We start from the raw sequence: 27924 nt of genomic DNA, 5'->3' as shown, positions 1-27924 counted from the left end.
GGTTCTGTAAGGAACAACGAGCAAGTTCTGGAGGTGGATAGTGGTGATGGTTACAAACAGGGTCATTGTGCCAAACGCCACTTAAAAATGGCTAAAATGGGAAATGTGTTATATGCATTTGGTTATAACAAAATGAAAACCACCTTGTTATAAAAAGTGTTAAAGCCAAAGACAGTTTGGCTTACATCAGTGTTTTATTTCATTTAGAAATAGTATTGTATTGTTGTCTACCTGTAACATGACAATTTTTGCCTTGTAATTTGATCAGTAAGAATAGATCATAGAGAACTGGCAAGAGTTTCTGGGAAACTCATTTTGCTTAAAGGTATCTGAAGCAAAAACAAGGAGAAAAAGTTCGCTTTTTTTCTTTTTTAAAGTGTTATTTATTATTTGAGAGGCAGAGTTACAGAGAGAGAGGGAGAGAGAGAGACAGAGAGAGGTCTTCCATCGCTGGTTCACTCACCAAACAGCCGCAACGACCAGAACTGAAGCCAGGAGCTTCTTCCAGGTCTCCCATAAGGGTGCAGGGGCCCAAGCACTTGGGCCATCTTCTACTGCTTTCCCAGGCCACTAGCAGGGAGCTGGATTGGAAGAGGAGCAGCTGGGACTCAAACCAGTACCCATATGGGATGCCAGCACTGCAGGCAGCACCAGACCCAAACTCTTTTCTTTTAAGTGTCTATATAAAAGAGACAGTTTGGTTCACTTTAGAATTCACGTAATGAGAAAATAAATTACAGGCCTAAGGGGAAGGTAGTGATAATACTAAACATGACCCACTGATCTAAGATGAGGGTTCACAGAAGCACAAAGTAAAATAATAACAATACTAATAATAACCCATGTAACAGTGTAGTAGTAGATTCAAATCCCAGCTCCATGACTTCCTTGCTCTGAGCCCTGGGGAAGCGACTTTAACCTTTCCCTCGCTGTTTTCTCACTTGTGAAATGGAGCTGAGATGGCAGGAAGGGGCAGTGATAATCAGGTGTTTTACCATTCGGCACATAGAACAGGTTGAGCATTCTTCACCGGCTATGCTGTAAATTTTGTGAGCACCAACGTGATGCCACAAATGGAAAACCCTACATCACGAGACTGTTGGTCATAACCAATATGGATAAAATGCCATAGAAAGTTACCTTCAGGCTATGTGTATGAGGTGTACAGGAGACACACCAGCTTCTTGTTTAGACTTGGGTCCTATTCCCTAGAGATCTCATTGTGTGCGTGCAGGTATTCCGATCCTGACGTACATCTGGTCCCCAGTACTTCAGATAAGGTATATTCAACTTTCATAACCAAGAAGTTAAACCCAGAGAGGGTGCTGGATCTCTGAACACAGGCTTCAGCAGTTTTCGGGACCCAGACAGGAAGGGAAAGTATTGAGTGCTGAGTCAGAGTGGAGACAAGTGTTGCATGGCTTCCTTCCTCCTCCAGAAAGAAGTTTCCAGAAAGCCTCCCGAGGAAGGCCTTGTAGGAGGTGTCAGGGTAAAGAAATCTGTGAATGACGGCCGTGCTAGGAATGCCAGTAGGTCTCTTCTTCAGAGACTGCAGTGCCCTGGCTGTGCACCGGCTTCGCCCAGGAGGCCAGCCAGGTCAAGCCTTTGTAACCTCCAAGGCCACACCCATGTAGAGTTTGGACCAGGAGCTGGACAACCTGCAGGGACAACTCTCTTCCTCTGTGCTGGAGCCATGCTGGGCGCAGTCTGCCCAAACTGAGGGGTCTTCTGCCCTGGACTCATGGAGCCTCACTAGTCAGGCCGGCCTTGTCCAGTTTTGGTGAGCTTGCCTTGGAGGCAAGGGCCTCCTTGAGGCCTGGACTCTTGTTTTTCAGGCACACGAAGCGGACGCCGTGACACTGGACGCGGGTCTGGTGCATGAGGCCGGCCTGACTCCCAACAACCTGAAGCCTGTAGTAGCAGAGTTCTATGGGTCAAAAGAGAGTAAGTTCTCTCCGGGTAGACATTGAGTCTTGTGTTAGTACTAACGCGCGTTCCCCTTCGGGGAGTGAGGGGAGCACGAGGGTCCCTCTGTGGGCTTTGGGCTGCTTGAAGCCGGGGGCTGTCTGGGCCAGGACTGTGCTCACTGAGGAGACAGAACAGGCCGTGCTGTGTGCATTCTGACCTGAAGGCCACTGGGGTCTAGTGCTGTGTCCAGGCATCGTGCACCAGGGAGCGACCCCTGTGGAGCACACCCTGGGACCCCAACAGCCCTGCACGTCTCTGTGATAACCTGTCTTTCCCTGGAAAGGCTTTGAGGGGATGTGGGCCTTGTTGCCACAGCGTCGGTTTCCTGTGGACTTGGGTTGGTCGGTGTAGACAGGTGCAATGCAGGGCCAGGGTAGGCACGCCATCTGGGGCACACGTGCCTGCAGCCTTTTTGCCACTGTGTGTGCCTGCGGGCTCATTAGAGCTGCACCTCCCGTGCTCGTCTTTTCCCTGCAAACCCAGGATGCATCCCTGACTCTTCCTCACCACCCAACATAAGTGGCCTCTGGGCCCCCCTTCGCTCCTCAAGGGTATGTAGTGATGAGCAGGGCTGCCCCGTGTGGGACGGAGGACCGTGCATTCACACTGTCCCTCCGCAGATCCAAAGACCTTCTACTATGCTGTGGCTCTGGTGAAAAAGGGCAGCAACTTCCAGCTGAACGAGCTCCAAGGCAAGAAGTCCTGCCACACAGGCCTCGGCAGGTCCGCCGGGTGGAACATCCCAATAGGCCTACTTTACTGTGACCTACCGGAGCCACGCAAGCCCCTGGAGAAAGGTAAGCAGGCTAGAGGGTGGGTGCTCCCGGGCAGGCACCCCTACTCCAGATGCCCACCTCGGCCAGCCTGGACTCACACGGTCTCCATCCGCTGAACATGTGGGAAGAGCTCCAGGGTGGGCAGGGAGGCTAGCCGGCTTGGAGCTGGCAGGTCTGCATGGTGCCCTTGGGAGGAAACAGCTGGGCCCTTTTTGCTCTGCGCTCCCAGAACCGTCCTGGGGGGCGTGGAGGAAAGGCCAGAGGGCGTGGTGGAGGATTTCAGGGTGCACCACAGTGGCCGGGCCCACTTGTTTTCCCTGGAGTTCTTTGCTGCCTGTGCTGATGTGTGTGCTGTTCCACCAGAGGTTGTTCTGATGGCCATCTAATGGCCGTGAGGTTGACCCGCACCTCTCCGGGTGGTCCTCCCAGCTCTAGGGCACGGGTCCCACAGGGCCCCTCTGACGAGGCCTGGAGGCAGATCTTAGCTGGTGAGAAGTCCAGGTCTGTTTCCTTGGTTGGGTGTTGACAGCACAGGGGTTCACTCGCTGTTGATTGGAGTCCCTCAATTCTGATGCAGCAGCATAGGTAAGGGTGAGCTGGGACTGGGCTTGCCGTGTTGGGCTTAGTCCCTTTCTGTTCCCTAATGGGCCCAGGCTGGGAGGTGTCCCTGCCCGCGGCCAGGCTCGCTCATGCCCTGTGGTCTGTCTCTCTGTGTTGAGCAGCAGTGGCCAGTTTCTTCTCGGGCAGCTGTGTCCCCTGTGCGGATGGTGCGGACTTCCCCCAGCTGTGTCAGCTGTGCCCAGGGTGTGGCTGCTCCTCCGTTCAGCCGTATTTCGGCTACTCCGGCGCCTTCAAGTAAGTGAGACTGCTGCCACCTAGTGGCCAAGGTGCTGGTGTCCTTAGAGTGAGAGGTCAGCACTGGCCCAGTGCAGTACCCTGCCCCGTACCAGGCTATCCAGGAAGCCTGATCACTCCCAGTAGACCCGTAGTTCAGCTTCGGACGCCTGAAGCCAGCCAGCCCACGTTCTCCTTCCTCTCTTGGGGGCCTTTTTCTCTCCCCGGAGCCCTTGAGCCTGGCCAGTGCCTCCTCTCACTGGACCAAGCCAGGTCTGAAAGGACAAGCATGTCTGAGCCCACTCTTCACAGTGATACAGGCTCAGCGTACAGGCCTGTCTCCCACCACTGTATCCTGCCAGTTTCCCGTGCTTGGTTTCCTGCTGCCTCTTTCTATCTGGATTAAATGCTTGCATTGTATAGCCAGGCAAGGGCTCATGTCCGTCCTTAGCAGGCACCACTGCCTTATTTTCTATTCCAGGAGCTTACAAAAGCTTTTCCACATGAAAATAGCTTCCATTGCTTCCTGTGCTTTGGGGTGTAAGGTGGGTCCTTTATCTCGTGTCAGTTCACTGCAGCCTCCCCCATCTTGGTGGTCTCCTGATGTCAGCCTCAGCTGTAGGGCCCACCCAGAGGCCTCCCCCAGACTCTACCCTTGTGTGACAGTGTGGCCAGAACCTCCAGGGTGAGGAGAAGGGCCTGTCCTATGGGAGCCGCCCTAAAAATGTTCCTTTTGCACAGGTGTCTGAAGGATGGTCTTGGGGATGTGGCCTTTGTCAAGCAAGAGACCATATTTGGTAAGTGACAGAAGCCAGCAGGTGCTCTCCGAGTGGTGAGCATTCTTCTCTCCTGCCCCCTTTCTCATGCTCAGTGGTGGGATGTGAGCACACGGCTCCAGCCATGCAGAGGGAGGGTACCTGGGGGGTCCTTGGCCCTCTTTCCCTGGTCCAGCGTCTCCATGCAGTGACTATCCCTGCAGCAGTGGTGCCATAGCAAACGATGAGGGGCTGGTCTGGCTGACCTTGGCCTGTGGAGATCAGACTCATGGTAGGGCATGGGTAGCATCAGAGGCCTCCCTGTCTTGAGGAAGTCACTTTCCTGCATGTTCCCTGGTGCCTAGTGATCGTGCCAAGGCTCTTGGCTTGTACCTTCCACAATCCATGGGATTCCAAGGGTAGGGAGGCAGCACCCTCAGCTCATCTACGCTTTCCCTCCCCCAGAGAACCTGCCCAGCAAGGATGAGAGGGATCAGTATGAGCTGCTGTGCCTGGACAACACCCGGAAGCCAGTGGACGAGTATGAGCAGTGCCACCTGGCTCGGGTCCCTTCCCATGCAGTCGTGGCCCGAAGTGTGGACGGCAAGGAGGACCTGATCTGGGAGCTTCTGAACCAGGCCCAGGTAGCCCCAGCTGCTGTCTCCCTCTGCTACTTGCTCCCTGCTTGGATCTGGGGACTCTCCTCCTTGCCTTCTTGCCACCGTAGACGTCCTGTGTGTTCAAGGCACAGCGGGAACCGTGCCACACACCATCAGCTTCTCTCAAAGTCCCCAGCTGGGACTCCGCACAGAGCAGCAGGCATCAGCTCTGCTGCCACCTTTAGCCAGTGATGGCTCAAGAGGCTCCATACTGTTCTGTTCCAGGCAAACCTCCCTGTCCAGTGACTCCCCCTCCAAAGGAAGCAACCTCTCCTCAGGGGCTGTCGCCCTGACTGCACAGGGAGCCACTCGCCCAGCCCTTCCCTCTGTCCAGAGTTTAAGAGGCAACCGTGCATGCTGGCCTCGGAACGAGACATGTTTTTTTCCCTCCGTGTTCTTGCAACCCAGTTTGGCAGACAGGCCCAGACGTCTGCTCAGGAAGTTAGGGTCCGGCCTGGTCCCCAGAGGACTGGTGCTGGGTGTGCAGCACCACAGCTGAAGTTTTTCATTTTTCCCTATGGCCATTCATGCTCCCATTCTACTGTGAACAGGAACATTTCGGCAAAGACAAATCGGGAGACTTCCAACTGTTCAGCTCTCCTCATGGGAAGAACCTGCTGTTTAAGGACTCAGCCTATGGGTTTTTTAAAGTTCCCCCCAGGATGGACGCCAACCTGTACCTGGGTTATGAGTACGTCACCGCCGTTCGTAACCTACGGGAAGGCATATGTAAGTGCTGGGGTAGGGCCTGGCAAGCAGAGGGGCTTGGGGAGACGGGTGAGGGCAAGGACCAGCGACGGAGCCTCCCCAGGTGTCTGAACGCCTTTCCTGATGTTCCTTTGTCTGCCCTAACAGTGAACCCAGTGTTAGACTGATGCTGATTGGCATTAGTTATCTTGGAGTGGCCTGGACACCAGCCGGGGCTTTAAAGGAAATTAACACTTTAAATGCCTGGGCCAGGTGCTAGCTGTATCGCCCATGCATAAGTCCAGGATCATCCAGCCCACTGGGTGGAATCAATTAGCCTGGCACAAAGTAGGGAAAACAAAATGAGGTTTCTCCAGATTGCACATCTCTATGATGACCCTCTATGAGGGTCAGCCTGTGCCGTGGTGGAACCGGGCAATTCCAGTCCTGGCTTTCATTGGATCATGGTTTGTTTGTTTTTTAAATCATTCATTCATTCAACAAACATTTGTTGAACATCTAGCCATAAACTCTGAGGTGCTAGACATGGACCATTCTTCTGTCCTGGAACTCTCAGATCTGGGAAAAGACAATGCTAAAAGAATAGTCACACAATTGAATGATCAATTACCTAATGAAACACTTGCTCAGAAGGAAAAAAAAAATGACAGCAAAATACCATGGTCCTCTGAGAACGTATTGCAAAAAAAATGGACCCTGGCCTAGGGATTGAGGCCAGGCCTCCCAAGCAAGTGACTCTTGAGCCAAGTGTGAACAAGACTCCCCAGGCCCTGTCCTGGTTGGAGCAGATGTTCTGCCAGGAAACCAAGAATAAACTATGAACATAGGATGAGAGCACAGCAGGTGATCAAGCACCATCTGAAAAAGAAGGGAAAAATCAGTCACAAGTCCTAGAGCGCTCCAAGGCTGGAGAGTTGGCTTCTCAGAAGAAGAGAAAAGCCAAATCTGAGTAAGAAGGCAACCAAGAGATTCTGTAGTGACTTTGCTTTCTGACGATGAAATCGCTGAATGGGATCTCTCTGGTTTTCCCTTGTAAACTCCAGAACGTTAGGACAGTGAGCAGCATTAATGCCCGCCACACTGCAGTCAGGACCTCCTTTCTTTTTTTTTTTTTAATATATTTATTCATTTATTTATTTGACAGGTAGAGTTATAGACAGTGAGAGAGAGAGAGAGAAAGAAAGGTCTTCCTTCTGTTGGTTCACCCCCCAAATGGCCACTATGGCCAGTGCTACGCCAATCTGAAGCCAGGAGCCAGGAGCTTCATCCTGGTCTCCCATGGGGTGCAGGGCTCAAGGACTTGGGCCATCCTCCACTGCCCTCCCGGGCTATAGCATAGAGCTGGCCTGGAAGAGGAGTGACTGGGACTAGAACCCGGCGCCGCAGGCGGAGGATTAACCAAGTGAGCCACGGTGCCGGCCCGGGGGCCTCCCTTCTAACCTCTGGTTCTTTCTCGAATGCCACAGGCCCAGACCCCTTACAGGATGAGTGCAAGGCGGTGAAGTGGTGCGCTCTGAGCCACCACGAGAGGCTCAAGTGTGATGAGTGGAGCGTTACCAGTGGAGGGTTAATAGAGTGTGAATCGGCAGAGACCCCGGAAGACTGCATTGCCAAGATCATGGTATGTCGCTCCTGCCCCACCCCCATCCTGGGGGTGCCCCCGCCGCTGCCTGCTGGCCCACTGCTGAGGCAGAGCTAGTGTGTGTCCTGAGAGGATCCCAGGAACCAGCCCCACAAAAGCTGGGAAGGACGGCTTTAGGGCTCAGCTTCCTCCTCGGATGAGAACAGGGTGGGAAGGCCAGCAGAGCAGTGCCCTGCTTAGCCGAGGCTGAGCCCCCGTGCTCAGTCAGAGTAGAGTGGGATCCTGTGTTGAGTTTGTGAGCAGGTACAAATGTGCTTTGCTGGTCAAAAGAGTATCCCACGTTTGCTCCAAGAGCATTGTGAAAATCCTGAATGATATGAAGAATGCTGTACAATCATGCAACCGAGAAAATCTCTGGTTGGGATCATACATACGGTTGCTCGGTATATTGCTCTCACCTCATGATTTCTAGTGAGCTTTGACCATGTCCAAAACATTCTTTAAGGACCTGATTTGGAGCTTTTGTGCTGACATACACATCAAGGCAGCATGCCTGGACAGGGCATAAAACTCCAAGCTCCATGCCTCCAGATGCACCCATTCCTTGCTCTATGCATTTTCTCCATTTGGTTATTCTTTATTGGATCCTTTAGAATAAACTAGTGAATTATTAAAACAAAGACACTCAGACCTCCTGCCATTATCAACTGATTCTTGCTGAAATCTGTTCATTCTACTTTCTGAGCACTTGTAGATAACCATGTAGCTTCAAAGCCATCTCCTCTGAAGTGAAAATAGACCATCAACCCCATTCTTCTGTATTTTGTATGTTTCATAATTAATATCACTTTATACTATTTGATTGCTCATTCCGTTTTTTTGGCCTGAACCAAGATGAGAAAAATCATACAAAATGAAAGCAAAGGCTGCAGATTCAAAACCTGAGTCCACATACAGAGTTGTTAACAGTTTGGGTGATTTGACTTCAGCATTATACGCTGGTTGTTACCCATTAAAGCTTTTATGTATGCAAACAAAACCCTCACAAATTTAAGGATGAGAGACTCTTGAGAGCACAGGAATCTTTTTTTAAAGAGATTTATTTATTTATTTGGAAGGCAAAATTACAGAGAGAGAGAGAGAGAGAATATGAATCTTCCATCCACTGGTTCATCCTCCAGATGACCCCAACAGCCAGAGCTGAGCTTATCTGAAGCCAGGGAGCCAGGAGCTTCTGCTGGGTCTCCCAAGTGGGTGCAGGAGCCCAAGTTCTTGGGCCATCTTCTGCTGCTTTCCTAGATACATTAGCAGGGAGCTGGGTGGGAAGTGGAGCAGCCAGGACCTATCCAGCACCCATATGGGATGCTGGTGCTGTAGGCAGCAGCTCTACCAGCTATGTCACAACACCGGCCTCAGCGCTGGAACCTTAAATGAGGAAGATAAAGGATAACCAAGTGGAAGCATGTTTTTGAAGATATTTGTTGACACTATAATTTGCTCTCCTATGAAGATGTCATTCAAAGACTGAATTTTGGAAATGGTTTACAGATGTTGGGTCAGAAACCAAAGAACAGCACTTCCATGTTCTGTGAGATCAGGACCAAATGGATGGTTGAGGCATGGTCGTGACTTATGCATAATATTCAGCATGTTACCTTTTATGCTACTCTGGGGTGCCAAGCAATTGTTCACTGATTAAATGAAGTAGAAGCGACCAACATATTTGCTAGTAAAGAACTCTTGCAAACAAAGTTGGAGGGTTTAGTTTTTTTGGTCCCAACCCTGGGATACATCATTACCGGCAATGGGAAGCCACTGATCTGTCCAAGGTCCCCAAAGGTGTTACAGGTGCACCTCCTGCTGCAGTGAAAGCACAGATGGACATGGGAAGCAGACCTCAGAGCCAGTGTCCTCAGATGGTGCATGATGAAGTGCACAAGTGGATGCACAGGACTTCAGGGTCTCACCTGGTAGCATGATTAGGCATTGCTGGGGTGGTGGAAGGATTCCAGGACTGTAAGAGGAAGCTGACCACACTGGGTATTTGCCTTTGGTATGTGTTCTGGAATCCAGTGCTGACCTTGCCTGTCTCACAGGTGCCTCAATGGCAACTCTTCACCACAGACTATAATGGTTCAGTCTTTAAAAATGAAGAAAAGAAAAAAGGAAGTCAAAGCTTCATCCTGGTTTCATCCAACACTGATGGTAGTGTTCTGGAAATCATGAACCAGATCTGCACAAATGCCACAAGTAAAGTACATGAGAGTAGTAATTTTAAATGCATTTCTGAACTATAATTATAAAATGAAACTATTTCAAAAGGGCATAGTATCAGCTTTGCTTTTCTGGAAATCTTTACTAATGCCATGTGACAGCTTTAATTTTCTGGAAATCTCGACGCTTGCTAGGTAGAACAATCTAGCTTCTATTCGGTGGAGATACTCCACTTTCTGCACCTACACAACACAGCAACTCATGAAGACCTGTTTTTGCTAGCTCACTTGTCAGGGTTAGGGACTCACTGAATCTGCTGGAGCCACAATACTGGCAAAAGTGGGAGCCCCGCTAGTTCTCTGTGAAATAAAGACCTGGGAAAGAGCTGGAAACTCTAGTAGGCAAAGTTCCTACTGGTGACCAAAATGTGACAATGAGATACTACAAAAATTAAGCAAAAAGCAAAGCTGATTTCCTTGAAGAGTAAAATGGACAGAAGTGGCTCTGTATTGGAGACACTAGAGAGGTTGATGGTTGTTTAAAAATCATTGAGTTGAGCTTAAAAAGGACCTTGTAAAAGTCTGGGCAGAGTGTGTTTCTCTTGGCAAAGGGGAGCAGCTTTGAAGGTGCTCCTACTCCTGGATGGCTTCTGTGCTTATGCAAATGGGAACCAGTCTTGTGCCATTGGAACTCTTGTGCCAGATCAAAAGAAACCAACAGAACTACCTCTGAAGAAAGGAATTCAAGGAACTCGAGAGGAACTAACAGTTATGAAATAGAAAACGGGGCTCTTGGTGTACTTAGGTGCTGTCATATCATCAAGTCTGGAAAAGTTTCAAATCCCATTAAAGATTCATTGGAGCCCTGACCCACGGGCCCAGAAATGTAAAGAGCTGAGGACCCATCGCCAGGCTGGCACTGGTTGAAAATGTATGAAAGAACTGGGGTCTCCCTGTTGAGCATCAGCCTACCACCCTGTGTGCAGGTCAAATAGGGAAATATTTCGAATCTCTTTTGGTTCCCCTTTTTCACTTTTACAAGTCGCATTTATTCTTTTTGTCCACCCATCTCGTTATTCCTCTATGGCATATCCTTAGGAAGTATATTGCCAGACTGCAGGGTTGTCTTCCCATTTTTTGTTGAATCTAAGCATCTCTGACATTCCATACTTATTAGCTTTGTATTAAGTCATCTGAGGAGACTTGACTCATTCACTAAACACCTTGTCTGCACCGGGCAGCCAGCCAACAAAGCCGAGTCGAGGAGAGGCGCTATCCCACAGACTGGGCTACTAAGTCCATGGCTCCCTTCATTGGCCTCACAAATGAGAATCCCTGGTGCAAGAGAGGTGTCCTAGGACTGTCTCCAAGACACTGTGTCCTATGAGAAGCCCAGGGGACTGAATGTGGGGCTTTGCTCTTGAACCAACTCAGCAAGGCATCTGGAATTTATCATGCTGCTTGGATGAAGAGGAGAATGCATTTTACTTCCTATGGTTGGTGGGCCTGGCCGCTCTTCTGGGGAGTCATGAGCTGGGTCATGGGCAGGTCCTTCAAGGAAGGAGCTGTGAGGGCCCAGGACATCCCTCGTTCTATCAGCCGTGAGTGACTGTGTCTTTGCTTACAGAATGGAGAAGCTGACGCCATGAGCTTGGACGGAGGATATGTCTACATAGCGGGCCAGTGTGGTCTGGTGCCTGTCCTGGCAGAGAACTATGGTAAATGGGGTGGAGGGGGAGAGGGCACTTCTCTGTATTTCTTCCCTCTGAGTCAGGGGAAGAGGAGACGGGGAAATCACAGCCTGACCCTGCCATAACTGCTGTGAGGCTCTCCTGGCAGAGCGCCAACTGCTTCCCAGACTCTGGGCTCCCTCCCGGAGCAGCCCCACAGTCATCGTAAGGGAATGGCACTTAACCCCCTTGCAGCACTGGGGAACGGGGGGCTCTGTGCTGTGAAGTTCCCACAAAAGTAACCCTGCTGCAGAGGACAGCTGGGCTCTCTGGCAGTTTCCAGATGCACGCTTTGCCCCTGCCCTGTTGCAGGGGTTTCAGTATAGTTGGCCACCACCACCCTGCGGGCTCAGTGCAGACAGAGCAGGAAACCTGTTGGCAGTTTGTGGGTCCGTTCCAGAGCTGAGATGGAGCTGCCTGCTTGTTGAGAATCGGTGACATGTGTAGCCTTGCCTGACTCTTTGTTCCTGGTTGCAGCATGAGAAAGGCTAGTCTCTCTAATCTCTAAGTAACTGTTGAACGCTGTCTGCATTTTCTTTTTCCAGAAAGCACTGATTGCAAGAAAGCACCGGAGGAAGGTGAGTTGGAATTGGTAACCTTGGGAGTTAAAAGGTAAATTCCCATTGCTTTGGGAAGTGGTTTGCTAAGTTTAATGTTCAAATCACAAGGCCCTGGCAGAAACCAGTTTTTAGAGTGCAACAGAATCATGGAAGGCTGGTAACTGATGAAGATGGTGGGGCTTCCTGTGTACTTACTGGGACAGGATTTCTCACTAAATCACGTTCAGTAGGTATTGGCATCCTCTAAGGATGTGTAAGAGAACCCTAGGGCTCAGGGAATTTATGCGTTGTCCAGGACTCCATGCATCTAGATGTAAACCCAGGCTCTTCCCTTTGTTCCCTACCACCTTGCATTACCTAGGCTTGTGCAGTTTTAGATAAGTCAACACCAGCCAGGCAACCTACATGCTTGTTCCTTGCAGGGCCGAGTAGTGAACCTCACAAAGACAAGTATCTGGGAGCATGGAATCACCCAACCACCCTGACAGGGATGGGCCTAGGTCTTCAAACCAACCTTGCTCTCACCAGGAGGTCTGGTTAGGGGTGGATTTTAGAAAGATGGGGTTGGATCAAGTTAGGAAGTCTTGCACCAAGGAGCACTGGGTCTCAGGGCCTCTGTGCCCCTACTGCAGATGGCCAGCAGTATGCAAGTCTGTCCTTGTCACTTCTACCAGTTACACCCTCCCAGCCTCTCCCAGGACATCACCTGAGGAGCAAAGCTCTTCAGCAGATAAAGAACCACTCTTACTCCATGGATAATAAGAATTCTATTTTCTGTTGGAAACACTGTTCTAAGTTGATTAAATTAGAACACTGGAAGCATAGGTTGGATGTTCTGCTCCCGTTTTAAGGACCAGCACGTGTTTGCTGTGAAAAATGACAGCTGACTTAATTTTGATATTTTTCCATTTTGCTTGTGTATAAAATTATATTCACCTTATCAGAAAATGTCTGTGCTGATTATCCCCTATGATTTATTGTATCGAAGTGCAAGTTAATTTATAAAATGCTGCAGTTGCATTAGATGCTTAGTATCCATTCCTCCCATATAACGCACTGCAAGGTGATTTGCTGGGTTTTAACTTCAGTAACTTTAAGCCTTCATGGATGCCTATATCCAAGCCCTTACTCTAAAGATAACATATTATGAGTATTTTGTTTTTCAAGTTCAAATGCGTTCCTCCTGTCACACTGCCTTGTACTTTACCTCCGACTGTTACTGGAGAGATCTGCTCAAGACACAGTGCGCTACTCCAGATGTCTATTTCCCTGGGAGATGCGGCTTTCCTGGAGGCATACACTTCAGAGGCTTCCTTTGCTGGTGTCTTTCCTGCAGGGTATCTTTCTGTGGCAGTGGTGAAGAAGTCAAATCCTGACATAAACTGGAACAACCTGGAAGGCAAGAAGTCCTGCCACACAGCGGTGGACAGAACGGCTGGCTGGAACATCCCCATGGGCCTCCTGTACAACAGGATCAACCACTGCAGGTTTGGTGAGTGCGTCCTGGGAAGAAGCAGCGTGGCTGGCGTGGGCCATGGCAAGAGCCGAGTGCTGCGCGGGAGCCAGCGGGCTGGGGTACTGTGAGCTGAGACTCTGTGGAAGTCAGGCTTGCTTCAAGTGAACCTCAAGGAGATACCAAAATGGACTGGGAGGGCCAGAGAAAGTTGTTCAGTCAGGGTGGTTCTTCGTGGTTGCACATGATGGTTTGTGTAAGTGAATCTACAGCTAATTTTCTCCCTGATGAGAAAGAGTGGAGGTGAGCAGCCTGTGGCTGCTATGGCCATGAGAAGTCAGGCTCCTTCCCCCTTTCTTCTCCACCATTCTCAGCAGGGTGCTTCCTTCCTCAAGGACATCCATGGCTGCCCTCGCATCCATGATCCAGGAAGCCCCACGCACCAAAGGGTTGGAGCAAATGTCAACTTATTAAAGGAGGTCTGGCCGGTGACTTCCGCTGGCTTCTCCCATCGCCACACTTAGCTGTAACAGAGTGTACTCATTCATTTGGGCATGTTCACAGCCAAGAAAAACTAGATCTTTGTTACTAAGGAACAAATGGATGTGGGGTAGACAGCCAGCAATGCCTGCCACAGGGCTTTTGTCAGCTGTGTAAGCATGGGTGATCTTTCTTTGTGAGAGTCTCACCCAGTCACTGCCCAGCTCCCGGGATCCTTTAAGAGGGTAGGAGTCAGTTTATTCCCTGTGTTCTCCTTACACTTCTTCAGATCCCCAAAGGCAAATGTTTCCCAGTGGTTCTGATTTGTTTTAAAGATTTTTATTTAGTTATTTGAGAGGCAGAGCTACAGACAGAGATGGGGAGATACAGAGAGAAAGGTCTTCCATCTGCTGGTTCACTCCCCAAATGGCTGCAAAAGCCAGAGCTGGGCCAATCCGAAGCCAGAAGCCAGGAGCTTTCTCCTTGTCTCCCACATGGGTGCAGGGGCCCAAGGACTTGGGCCATCTCCCACTGCTTTTCCAGGCCATAAGCAGAGAGTTGGATTAGAAGAGGAGCAGCTGGACACAAACAGGTGCCATTTGGGATGCCAGCGCCACAGGTGGAGGCTTAGCCCACTATGCCACAGCGCCAGCTGCCATGGCTGCCATGGTTCTGCTTTACCTTAGTGTCCTGAGTGCTTCCTCCCTGCCACCTCCAAATTTGGGCCACTCCATAAAAAAAGGAGAGGCTTCTAAATCTGCTTGCAGTCCCAGCGAACCCTGTGTGAATGGGGATGGAAGCACCCCAGGGCTCTCTGTGACACCTGTCTGACATGAAGCACAGTGCAGCTGGGGCAGCCTCCAGAAAGTTGAAGATGCCCAGTGATAAAGGCCCTACCTCTGCACACCTGAGCCTCCTGGCACCTTTACAGCCCTGGGAGAGCCACTGGAGATTCCCTTTCTTGAGCTTGGAGATATGAAAGAGGCAGGGGAGGGGGTATCTGACAACGGGGAGACAAGCTCAAGAAATGAGGTTCCTGCTCTCCATTCCTCTGTGTCTCTTTCCATATCATCTCCATTTTTTCTTTAGGTGAGTGTTGACACCCGCATGGTGCTCAAAGGAATCCCTCTGCCCTGAGTTGCAATGGTCACCAACTCTTTTTTCAGCCTCAATGGGTTTCCCTTTTAAAGCCTGCAGCCTGGCAGATGCTGAGTTGGCAGTGGCAGGTCACAAAATGAATGAATGAATGGGTTCTCCCTCTCACAGGCTTCGTAGCCTTTGTGTGCAATGTAATTGGCTCGGGAAGAGCTGACTCCCTCTTGTCCTTCTGTGCAGATGAGTTTTTCCGTCAAGGCTGTGCACCTGGCTCTCAGAAGAATTCCAGTCTCTGTGAGCTGTGTGTCGGCCCAAGTGTGTGTGCTCCCAACAACAGAGAGGGATACTATGGCTACACGGGGGCTTTCAGGTGAGTGTTCTGGCCCTGACACAAATAACATATGATTCCAGCCATGGCTGATTCTTTTCAGGAGCTAAGGGGAGGTCTGTATGTTTTTACTCTATTAGTGCTGCATGTATCTATGAGGGTGGGAGATTTTGCAGTCAAATGCAGAGCTGTGTGTGAAGCAGCACTCAGGCTCCCCCAGGCACCAGCTGCCACATTTGGCTGTCACAGGCTGCAGAGACTGATGGATGGCTCATCACTTGTATACCTCTCCCGTGGGGGCAGCTTGCCCTCTGGGGGACATTTGGCAATGTCTAGAGATGTTTTTGACTGAGATGGTGTTGGGGGCAAGGGGCAGGTGCTACTAGCATCTGATGGCTAGAAGCAGTTAAATATCCTACAGTGCAAAGGAAAGCATGGTACAACAAAGAACCATCCAGCCCCAAAGGTCCAAGTGCCGAGGCAATGGAACGCTAGTACAGTTGAATCAACTCCGAGATGGGAGTTTGGCTCAGCCTCCTCCGGATCCCTCTGGGTAACTGGGAACCATACTCATCTGGAAACCGAGAATAGTGGAGTGCACAATTTCTAAATTCCAAACCTCATGGGACTTCATAGTGTGTCTAATTCTCAGGCACCTGTGTGCCTTAGTGCCTTGCTACTTACCAACTACCTGTTCTGCTTCTGACCTTCTGTTACCTGGTAGTCCACGAGTCCCTGAACTGCCCCCCAACTTCCAATAGTGAGTGGAAATCCAAACGCGTCTGTATTTTCCAGTTAGAACAGCTGTGTGAGAGTAGTTACGATTTACACACCGCACGTTCCCAGCTTTACACAGGGATTTAAGAGTTTGGGGGGTGGGGGGAGGACTTAAAATGCTGTTCCTTTTTGACCTTTATCTGGTAGTCACATGTTAGACCTGAAGCTTAGAAGAAATTATAGGGCAGAACAGGGAACCCACCTCTTTGGCTAGCTATGGTTGAAACTATTACAGCTGGGGCCGGTGCTGTGGCTCACTTGGTTAATCTTCCACCTGCAGCGCTGGCATCCCATATGGGCGCCAGGTTCTAGTCCCAGTTGCTCCTCTTCCAGTCCAGCTCTCTGCTGTGGCCCAGGTGGGTAGTGGAGGATGACCCAAGTCCTTGGGCCCCTGCACCTGCATGGGAGACCAGGAGGCAGCACCTGGCTCCTGGCTTCGGATCGGCATAGCTCCGACCGTAGCGGCCATTTGGGGGGTGAACCAATGGAAGGAAGACCTTTCTCTCTGTCTCTGTCTTTCACTGTGTAAATGTATCTGTCAAATAAATTAAAAGAAAAAAAGAAACTATTACAGCTGCAGGAGGGGGCAAGTCTTTTTCCTTTTATTTTTTGTTTTTAAGATTTATCTATTTATTTGAAAGGCAGAGTTACACAGAGAGAGAAGGAGAGGCAGAAAGAGAGAGTTCTTCCATCTGCTGGTTCACTCCTCAGATGGCTGCAATGGCCGGAGCTGTGCCGATCCAGAGCCAGCAGCCAGGAGCTTCTTCCAGGTCTCCAATGTGGGTGAAGGAGCCCAAGGACTTGGGCCATCTTCTGCTTTCCCAGGCCAGAGCAGAGAGCTGGATGGGAAGTAGAGCAGCTGGGACCTATATGGGATGCTGGCACTGCAGGCAGCAGCTTTACCCACTATGCCACAGCGCCGGCCCCAAGTCCTTTTCCTTGAAATGAGCGAGTTAAGCTGGGCTTGTAGCAATAGAGTCTGATTCACCCGGGTCATTAGTGGGGCCATGTGTAGAATCTGAAGCCTATACTAGTGTGGTACACATTTTTACAGGACTGGAATTCAGTAATAGTTAACATTAGAATCATCCTAAACAAGGTTACTGTGGCATTCTTTCTCTCCTGAAATTTTCTTGGCACTTGTAATGGCTCAGTGCTGTGTCTACAATCATCAATACCACACCCTTACATGCCACACCCTTAAACTCTTAAATACGTGGACTGGGAGTTCATGGAACCAAGTGCCTGTATACAGGTTTTGCCCAACGCTCTGCAGGTCTCAAAGCAAAACAAATGCTTTGTGAATGTTAAAATTCTTTTGCGCATATCACAAATTGAAATCTGTGAGGGAGTTTTTTACTCTTTCACAAGTGTGGAGATATTTGCATCTTAAAAGAACCTGCAGGAATTAAGTGCTTTTGTTCACACTTCTTTTGCTAGGGGAGGCATGACCTCAGTGGTAAATTGACCTCTGGTGTCCATGTTGATAGTAGGAAAGCCATAGGATCACAGAAGCTGTGCCAGAATTATGATGTGTTATGTGGAGCCAAGACTGTATACCTGGGTAGCCATTTGGAGCGTGTTTGCTCCTTCTCCTTCACCCTGCTTAGGGATAGGAGGGAAGTTGTAATGCTTACATCAGGGGGCCAGCCTGGGTCTGTAAGGTGGCCCCTCAGTGACAGATGTGTCACTCTGACCTCCTCTCTTCTCTCTCCCATGGGGTGCCTGCAGGTGTCTGGTGGAGAAGGGAGACGTGGCTTTTGTGAAGTCCCAAACTGTGCTGCAGAACACTGGTGGTAGGTACACATGCTGCCCTGTCCCCGTAACATGCGGGCCACGAGGATGCACTTGCGTTCAGGGTTGCCTCCATTGGAGTGATACAGACACTGTCAGCCTCCAACCTGTCTGTTCAGTGGAAAGTGTTCACCTGAGTAGCCAGAGTGATCAGGACCACTGGGTTCCCAATGGCTCTGGATCCTCTCCCACAAACACCCTCACAGCTGCAGCTCTGCTTCCCTTTCTTCCCCCAGATACCTCCAGGCCCATTTCCCAAGAACGAGGCATTCTCTTCCATACCTATGGTACAATTACTGAGGCCAGGAAATCTCACATTCTGTGGATGTGACATTCAGCATGTCTATGGACCACATTCTCAGTCAGCCCAGTAATGTCCTTTGTAGCCACCTCCTCTATTTCCTGGCTCTGCCCACTGAAAAGGCCAAGAGGCAATGGCACACCAATGGGATTGAGCACCAACATATTGCCTACTGTCAAAAATAAATAAATAAAGAAATAGGTGACTCCAGTGCTGGGCAGGAGAACTGCATGGTGAGCCCAGAGCATCACACTAAAGGGCTCCAAGAGTCCACGTGTGTCAGGTCACGCAAGAGCCAATCTGAGGGACCTCCCACTGCCAGCTACGGGGATTCTGGACATTGACACAAATAGTGAGAGCAGGAAAGTATAATAGCCCATGGAATAAAACAAGAATCCCCCAGGCAATACTGATGAGACAAATGAAGGCAAAGCTTTTTCTTATCATAGAATGCCAACTAATGAATGTAGAGGAGTGACAAAGTTAGAACGCTGTCATTTGACAATCAATATACTGATGATTCATTCAGGCAAGATTCATCAATGAGTGTTAACTTGTGGGTGAGAAACTGGATGGCCGTGACATTAAAAAACGATGACGACAAAATAAAACAAACTTTGCTAAGAATGAGCACTGCACACCTGACCCCTCCAGTGTCACTGAGTGTGAGTAGAACTCACTCGAGTCCAGGCTGTGAATTACTTCCCGCCTGCTCTCTGTCCTGGCCATTCAAGCCCCTCCCAACCTCCCATTTTCTTCTGGCCAAGTCGGCCAGAAGGACCTACCTCAGCACCAACCCTGTATGAAGCCTCCTCAGATAGCACACCTCATCCTGTAGAAAGACTGCTCCGCCCACACTGCTGTTCCTACTGCATGCGCCACAGTCTGTCATATACTCAGGATCCAGATACATTGGGAGCTGTTTTCCTCCTCTTCTATTCCCAGCACCCAGTATATAGCATAGTAGTTGCTCAGAGTTTATCTTATGGCTTGTTGTGGTATAGAAACAGCAAGATGCAGAAGCACACAGACACTTTGTTCTGGATTATGTGATTATGTGTGTGCACGTGTGTAATATATGTGTATAGTAAAAAGATGGAAGAAACTTACCAATTTTGAAGCTATAGGCTGCGAAATTACATTTCAAAATTTTCCTGATAATATGCCTGAGAGTATTTCAAGAAGTTCATAGAAAATGGACTCAAAAGATCATTTTATTCGGCCGGCGCCGCGGCTCACTAGGCTAATCCTCCGCCTAGTGGCGCCGGCACACCAGGTTCTAGTCCCGGTCGGGGCGCCGGATTCTGTCCCGGTTGCCCCTCTTCCAGGCCAGCCCTCTGCTGTGGCCAGGGAGTGCAGTGGAGGATGGCCCAGGTGCTTGGGCCCTGCACCCCATGGGAGACCAGGAAAAGCACCTGGCTCCTGGCTCCTGCCATCGGATCAGCGCGGTGCGCCGGCCGCAGCGCGCCGGCCGCGGCGGCCATTGGAGGGTGAACCAACGGCAAAGGAAGACCTTTCTCTCTCTCTCTCTCTCTCACTGTCCACTCTGCCTGTCAAAAAAATAAAAAAATAAAAAAAAAGATCATTTTATTTTGGTACAAAAAACTTTGAAATTTATGCATACTAGGATTCTTCAAAAAGCTCATGAAAAATGCTTAATAGGAAAAAAACTATGCATGGATTTCAATTTTTTCCCAACAAATAAACTATCTCTTAATTCCATTTTCCATGAACTTTCTGAAGTGCCTCTGTAGCATTTTATGAATTCCCATCAGTGAACATGCATTACCTTCATGGGAAAAGCCATGCCTTTATAGATGCCTACTGCTACCCTCCAAGCCCATACTGAAACACTTGCCATCTAGTTTTTCTTCATTTCCACGCACAGGTCCTGGCTCTTTCATTAATATTGACTTCCATTCCTGAGTCCTCATAGACCCACTTTTCCTTCTACCTGGGCACCTCACTCATTGCTCCTACTTCAGGCCTTTACCGCAATGGCTGTGAGTCATCATCAGGCTCTCTGCCCTAGGCTGTGCTCCAGCCTGCGCTCAGGGCCCTGGTTCTGAGCTCGTACAGCACTTAGAGTGTTCCACGAAACACAAAATGTCTCTGCCCTGCGTTTTTGCTTTTGGTTCCTGTATTGTTTCTCCTTCCAGTATGACTGTGCCTTGCAGAGGGCTAAAAACTAGTGTGTTGTACAGTAAGTGCTGAAATGACCAAAGAGTTAGTGGGTTAGGAAAGAAAGATAATTGATTCCATTTGGAAGGTGCAGGCTTGAGAGCCAGCACAGGGAAGAAGAAATGGTAAGGTGATTGACGATCATGGTCCTTGGCATAGAGAGGAGCAGGCAGTTGGCTCTTCCTATGTGCATTAACACGACAAAATGCACACATCCTTTTAACTAACTGCTCCGCTTCTACTTAGACATGGTCATTTGCAGTAATACTCACTTTAATCCTATTGTAGTGGAAAAATGTTATAACCCCCTCCATGCCCATTAATGGAGGACTGGCTTAAAAAATACTCTATGTAGCCACACTATTGGATCAATACAGTAATTAAAAAGAATGGACTTGATTTACACGTCCTGACAAAGAACAAAAGACAATGGTAGTGGGTAAGTAGCTGCAGACACTAAAAAAAAATCTCAAACACACAACATCCATGAAGACACATTTTGGGTAACTGCTTACAACAAAGCGTGGCTGGTGACATGCCACAGTGATAGCAAGGACTAGTACTGCAGAGCAGAGTGGGAGAGCTACAGAGCAGAGTGGGATTTGGGGGTGTAGGAAAGGAGCATTTTCATTTTATAATCAAAAATTTATGAACGTGAGCTCATAAATTGCTTATTCGACTTAAGAAAATTGAATGAAAAATTAATGAATTTTTAAAACAAGGTTGCAGTCTTGCATTATGGGAGAGAAAAAAAGTTGGCATTACACAGAAGGAAGGGGCTGAAACCTTGTGAATGGGTGAGTTTTTTGTTGTTGTTTTGCAACCAACATAGAAAAGATGAAGCAGGCCGGCGCCACGGCTCACTAGGCTAATCCTCCGCCTTGTGGCGCTGGCACACCGGGTTCTAGTCCCGGTTGGGGCGCTGGATTCTGTCCCGGTTGCCCCTCTTCCAGGCCAGCTCTCTGCTGTGGCCAGGGAGTGCAGTGGAGGATGGCAAAAGTACTTGGGCCCTGCACCCCACGGGAGACCAGGATAAGTACCTGGCTCCTGCCATCGGATCAGCGCGGTGCACCGGCCGCAGTGCACTGGCTGCGGCGGCCATTGGAGGGTGAACCAATGGCAAAGGAAGACCTTTCTCTCTGTCTCTCTCTCTCTCACTGTCCACTCTGCCTGTCAAAAAAAAAAAAAAAAAAAAAAAAGAAAAAAGAAAAAAGAAAAAGAAAAGATGAAGCGAGAGGCCTGGATAGGATTTGGACCTGTACCACACAAATGTGCACATTTTCACTTAAAGCTGGTAGAAGGGACTCAGATCTCAAACGCTGTTGCAGATTGCAGAAGGGCCCTCCAAGAGAAAGCTCTCTGGTTTGGAGATGCCTTGTTAGAGCACACAGAGCCATCAACCTGGCTTAGCGGGCCGCGTTCTTCTCACGCTGGAGCAAGAAGAGCCAAAGGCTTTGGACTTCAGCTGAAATGAAAATTCTTTTGAACAACTTCCACTAATGTCGGTCACTCTCACCTGGCTTGGTCAGGAATGTTGGGAGGGGACTAGTAATTGCTGTGTAGACACACATGGGTGTCTTCAGCCACAGTGTAAACACTTGTGCTTGTCAGAGGGCTCAGGTCCTCTACATCCCAGCGGGTAACACAAGAGCCAGTGAGGGCAGGCTGCCCAAGACCATCAAGAAAGATCCACCTTCTTTCTCTCCCCAGGACGGAACTCTGAACCATGGGCTAAGGATCTGAAGGAAGAAGACTTTGAGTTGCTGTGCCTTGATGGTACCAGGAAGCCTGTCTCTGAGGCTCACAACTGCCATCTTGCCAAAGCTCCAAATCATGCCGTGGTCTCGAGGAAAGATAAGGCAGCTTGTGTTAAGCAGAAACTGCTTGACCTGCAGGTATGGGCCTGCCAGCGCCTCCCACCCTTTCTTTCTAGAGAGCTGTAGGTTACTCGTGGGAGCTCACAGCAAATGCTGACTCCAGCATTCTCTTCCTGGAAACTAAAATGGGGAAGCCGTGGGTTGTAGATCATAGTGTCTGGGTTCAAAGCTCAGCTCAGCAGCTTCCTAGCTGTACCATCCAGGGTGTATGATTTAATCTCTCTATGCCTCAGTTTCTTCATCTATACAATAAGATTAATAACATTTTTATCCACTTCTGAATTAATATGCAGACTGGGTGAAGTAAGGCACCCAAAGGACTTGGGAAAATGCCGTGTTCACAGACGTGCACACTAGTTGTGTCATGCAAGTGGTGCTCTCAGGCCTGGCTCTGCCTCTAGCCCAGGGTCACCGGAGCTAAGTTCTTTTCTAATCCACACACTCGCAGGACCAGGAATATGCCGGCTTGCTCTCCTGCCGCGCTCAGGAGTGCCCTCATCTCTCCCACTTTTTTCTGAAAATGAGGAAGATGGATTCTGGTTCCCAGCATTCTTTGATACAGGTCATGAACAGCGGGCTTCTGGTTCTTGTGCCTAGGGAGACTGGGCACCCTGCAAAACACAGGGCTCCTTCCCTCAGCTGGTGCTCAGAGTCAGCCTCGCGGGGAGAGGGGCTGCCAGGATGGTCTCACGTTAGAGGCCCCTCTCTACACAAACAGCAACTTTTTCTCAGGAATAGCTTCCTGCCTGGTGATTCACCATTTGTTTTTTCTTATTAAAATAGCATGTCTTTAGAAGTCCTTTTCAGGCACGTAATGACAATAATGAGCATTTAATGAACATTTCCTAGGTGCTATATGGAATGGTAAACTTTATTTAAAAATATCATTTGTTTTTATTAGAGAGACACAGAGAGGTAGGTGGAGAGAGAGAGATAGCTAGAGCTCTCATCAGCTGGTTCACTCTCCAAATGCCTGTAATGCCTGGGGTGGGCCGGACCAATGCCAGGAACCAGGAACTCAATTTGGTTCTCCCATAGGGGCACCAGATACCCAATTACTTGAGCCTTCACCTACTGTCTCACAGGAAGCTGGAATTGGGGGTGAAATCAGGACTGGAGACATGAGCCCTGAATCCTAACTGCTGGGTCCTATGGCCACCCTGGAATGCTAAGCTTTTTACAGTCATCATTTTGCTTACAACCTTAGAAGTGGCTTGCCCAAGATAGGACTCAAAATGCAATCAAACATAACTTTCAACAACTAAAGGGACCTGTTAATATCCTGTCATTTCCTATAAGCAGCTCCAAGGGATCTGGGCAGTGATGTTGGCAAGAGAGGTTAGAGAAGGCAGGAAGGGCTTCTCAGCAGGTGGGATGAGGGATGTGGGGGCATCATGGAAGCATGGAGCGGGCTCCCGTGGGCTAAGTGGCAAGTGAGGGAGATGGACAGTTCCTGAGGCCCACTCTGTAGCCTCCCTTGTTCCGCAGGGCTGGTTCAGAGATTGCAGCCACCTTGGATCCTTGTGTTTCCTGCTGTTTAAGGCCATGGGTCCTGACACACTTTGTCCATTTGACAGGTTGAGTATGGAAATACAGTGGCTGACTGCTCCAGCAAGTTTTGCATGTTCCATTCTAAAACCAAGGACCTTCTATTCAGGGACGACACAAAATGCCTGGTTGACCTTCGGGGCAAAAACACATATGAAAAATACCTGGGAGCAGATTATATTAAGGCTGTCAGTAACCTGAGGAAATGCTCAACCTCACGTGAGTAGGAAGAACAGCATGGGGGAGTGGTAGGGCAAATAGTGGTGGGGACAGAAGATCAGACTGTGGTCCTCAGGATGTGACCACATGGAGAAGACGAAAGAGGGAGAAGCCAGCAGGTGTGACAGGTAGCCTGTGTGGGAAAATACCAAGGGGAACACAGCTTCAGGGCACCAAGGAAGTGAGCTTCTTGGATATTAGGGCTCTTCAAAGGATTCATGGAAAATCATATTATGAAAAAAACCATGCATGGATCTCACAGATTTTTGCATCAAAACACATTTATCTTTTAATCCCACTTTTCTATGAACTTTCATAAGTACCCTTGTATTTCTGAGAAAATGAAGAGGCTTACATCCACATGTTCAGTGCTCTTGGTGCACTTCTTATGAAAATTACAGTACATTACAGTACACCAGCCACCAGAAAGATGTGGCTACTTAAATTTAAGTGAAGATGGAGCTACTGCCTCCAGCTCCCCAAGCCACATTTGAAGTGTTCAGCAGCACGTGTGGTTCCACACTGGTCAGCACGGGGAATCTCCAGGCTGCAGAAAGGCCTCAGAGCATGCTGCCCTAGACAGCTTCAGAAATGCTAAGTGCTGATAGCTACTACCAAGCTGCCATGGGTACTACTCATCTGCAACACCACTTTCTAAGAATTGAAACGGAATTGAAATAGAACAGCTGTGCAGCCTACTTACCGTGGACATGACTGAATCCTTGGAGAGCATTTGGAAGATGTAGAACAGCATGAGGCGAAGGGCACTTGCCCTTCAACCACAGGGTGTGGGTGAGTCGCTCACCTTATTAGAATGCAGATTTCCAGGCCCTGGGGACACCGACTGAGCAAGGCTGTGCATAATTCCGGTGCAAGCAGTGTGCTTGTCGAGGCCCACTGTGGTGGGAACAAAGTTAATATTCACCTACCTTGTGTCCCTCTAAGGGGAGACTGTCTGGGCTGTGCTGTTCTCTGCTCTCCCCTCCAGCCCCTTGCATAGAATCTGGCATGTTCCGGGCTATGTCAGTTTTCATTTGGCTTGATGAGGTGAGGTCAAGGAGGAGATATTCCTTTAGCCACACAAATTGAGGTGTGTGAGCCTGGCCCAGAAGAAACAAGGTGAGAGGATGCTGCAGGGCAGGAAACCACCCAACAGCCTTGGCACAGGGCTCTCCTTGAGCAAAGGGAAAGGGCCCTGGGAGACTGGTGCAGTACACTCATCAGAGGAAGGGCAGGGCAGGGCCTGAGACCTGTGTGCTGTAACTGTTCATTCAGCCAACAGTTCATGAGCACATACAGGATGGTTCTGAATGCCTCCAACTCTGCTCTGCCCTCACAGGACTCCTGGAAGCCTGCACTTTCCACAAACATTAAAATCCACGAGAGAGCTGCCACACGGCTGGAGATGGAGCTTGGATGACCCAGGAGTTTCTTCTGGATCTGCTGTGCTTGAGAGTGTTGTGCCAATCATGTCTGTCTTTACAGTTCTGTGTTGCCAAGTGTGTAGAATGCAGAATAAAAACTATTACAGATTTTACATTTCGAAACTTCCATTCTTTCCATTGAAGGATTTCTTTCTTTCTTTCTTTTTTGACATGCAGAGTTAGACAGTGAGAGAGAGAAACAGAGAGAAAGGTCTTCCTTCCGTTGGTTCAGCCCCCCAAATGACAGCTACAGCCGGCACAGCGCCGATCCGAAGCCAGGAGCCAGGTGCTTCTTCCTGGTCTCCCATGCGGGTGCAGGGCCCAAGCACTTGGGCCATCCTCCACTGCCTTCCTGGGCCACAGCAGAGAGCTGGACTGGAAGAGGAGCAACTAGTCCATACTCGGCACCCCAACTGGGACTAGAATCTGGAGTGCCGGCGCCGCAGGCAGAGGATTAGCCTAGTGAGCCACGGAGCCGGCCACCCATCAGAAGGATTTCCTGCTACTGCCTGACTCAACCCCTGTGCAACTGAGCCCTGCCCTCTGAGCTGAGGACTCGGCTGTACCTCTGGGGCACAGCACATGGGGGAAGCTCTGCTGAGGGCTGCGTGGTCATTCTGATAGACTCACACAGGGCATGGTCGTGTGTGCCTGCCTTGCAGGGGAAGGAGCCAGGAGGCTGGGGCAGTGAGTTACAAAGATCAAGTACTTCAGCGAGTACAGAAACAGACCACAGAAGCTTACCTTGATTGTGATGTTTTTAATGATTTCCACAAGGCCTGGCTGAGGTTCTGGATCTAACCCACTGGAGAAAGTAAAACACTGGAACGCCTTTTGGCTAAGACTCATCCCTTGAGCCCGCTGCCATGGTAGTGGCCACCCAGGGTCCTCCTCCCACCCAGCTTCCTCTAAGGAGGCGCTCACCTCTCGTCTCGTATTGTTAGCAGTGGGACAGACAGTAGTCAGTCTTCTGTTCACCCCTTCCTTGAAGTGTCCCTGTAGGGCACCACTCAGCTGGCAACTGTTAGAACAATTGGTTCTTTCCTTCTTGAGGCCTGCTTTGTGCATCTGGTCCAAGGCCACACCCTTTTTCTTGGAACTCTGCTGATTCCTACCTCCTGTTCATTTGGGATCTTTATTGTCGTTTGTGTGTGTAGAAGGCCACAAGTGTGTACAGATAACTCTTCAGAGGCCAGTTGTATCTGAGCAAAAGCCTTGGAAGGACTGAGGAAAAAATATTCCTCTTAAATCTGCACCTTATATTCCACTTGGTTTCTTAAATGTTATCTAAATTACTTTTTTCTTAAGTACTCCCAAGGAGATGTCTGAGAGTAAAGCCATCTGAATTTTGCAGTTCCGGCATTATGAAGCTGTGCGTTTTAAGGTTTAAGGGAAATAGGAAGACAGGCTAGACAGGACTCACTGAATCCATCCCCTCTGGGCCTATGTTTGCATCTCCAGCTCTAGGAGCATCCATACCTAAACAGAAAAAGACCCCCTCCTGCCCTTCTATGGACTGTCCCAACCTGCAGCCATCCCCAGAACAGCCCAGAGTGACCCACGTGTGACCCTCCTGAGTGGTAGCAGCAAGCGACCCGGCCATTTGGTTGACTCCACAGCAGAAGGCCTCTTAGCAAGGAGCCGTCAGAACCTGCATATCCTCCTCTGCGTTCCGCCCGGGAGTCACGGAGATTCAGGAGCAAGGGAAGCTGCTGATTCCATCCCTGGGGAAGTGGTGTCACCCTCTCCTCAGTGTGGGAGCTGCATACAGTTCTCGTGCCTGCATCGTCCCAGGAATCCCTGAAGGGAATAGCATGTCTGTGTCTTCAACCCTTTTCTCTTCCCTCCCAAGCTTCACCACTGTGGCCTAGGAGCCCTCTCATTCACACAGCTCTGACTAGGTGTCCTTACGTAATGAAGACATCTGTGGCTGGGGTTCCCCGTGTCTGTCTCTTCCTCCTTCCATGCCTTCTCAGTTCCCAGCAGGGATAGCTCAAGCCAGAAGGCAAACAATGGTTTTCCTAAAGAAGCAATGGTGTTTCAATGATTATAAAGGAGCAAGGTGTGTGTGTGTGTGTGTGGGTGGGTGGGTGGGTGGTGGGTGGTGGACAAAGCCAATAGAAAGAAAAAAGAAACCATAAAAGGTAGCAAGATTGCCAGCTAATTGGTAATAGCAATTTAAAAGAAAGCAGCATGTTTGCTTACTGAAACCTTACATGCTAAGTATTCTTCCTTGAGCTGAGTATCTCTCCTGCCACCTCTCTCAACAAAATGCCTGGACAATGCATCCCATTGTGTTGAAGCATATAGTTAAGTGTACTGAGCCCAACTCCTGCAATCAAATCCCAGCTCTGTCCCTTATTATGTACCCTTGGGGAAGTTACCCATCTTAGTTTCCCCTCTACAAATTTGGAATAATGGGTTATATGAGGGTTTTAAAAAAATACAGTCCATATATTTGGAATGCTGCCTAGCACCTGCAAGTGCTCATTGACAATGAAAATCACCCTCACCCCCCACCATCACTGCCTTCCTGCTTCCGTGACCGCACACCAGCCCTCACTCACTCAATGCCTGGTCGTAGGAGCCACTCCGCTACAGAACATCCTTGATCACTTCCAGGGCGTGTCTGTCTCACTCAGTGTTTGACTCTTCCTTCTTA

At 49.5% G+C, this 27924-nt stretch overlaps 1 protein-coding gene and 1 pseudogene across 1 annotated transcript in view; both read left to right on the top strand.

Moving 5' to 3' along the window:
* Positions 1-25382, top strand: part of TF (transferrin) — a 28812-nt gene extending 3430 nt beyond the window's left edge. Inside the window, 15 exon segments of the mRNA NM_001101694.1 lie at positions 1836-1944; positions 2589-2765; positions 3467-3599; positions 4320-4375; positions 4799-4977; positions 5544-5721; positions 7167-7321; positions 11123-11213; positions 11771-11803; positions 13122-13277; positions 15054-15183; positions 17650-17714; positions 21905-22089; positions 23649-23838; positions 25178-25382. Of these exon segments, the coding sequence (NP_001095164.1) occupies positions 1836-1944; positions 2589-2765; positions 3467-3599; positions 4320-4375; positions 4799-4977; positions 5544-5721; positions 7167-7321; positions 11123-11213; positions 11771-11803; positions 13122-13277; positions 15054-15183; positions 17650-17714; positions 21905-22089; positions 23649-23838; positions 25178-25212 (1872 nt within the window). The 3' untranslated portion in view covers positions 25213-25382.
* Positions 9209-10567, top strand: LOC138849456 (fatty acid CoA ligase Acsl3 pseudogene; annotated as a pseudogene).
* Positions 25383-27924: the final 2542 nt, after the last annotated feature.

This window comes from Oryctolagus cuniculus, chromosome 4 (genome assembly GCF_051225735.1).
Source record: "Oryctolagus cuniculus isolate XC-2025 breed Fujian yellow rabbit chromosome 4, ASM5122573v1, whole genome shotgun sequence".
In the NCBI taxonomy this organism is placed as follows: Eukaryota; Metazoa; Chordata; class Mammalia; order Lagomorpha; family Leporidae; genus Oryctolagus; species Oryctolagus cuniculus.
Note: the sequence above shows the minus strand (reverse complement) of the source record. Positions and strands in the feature narration are given on the sequence as shown.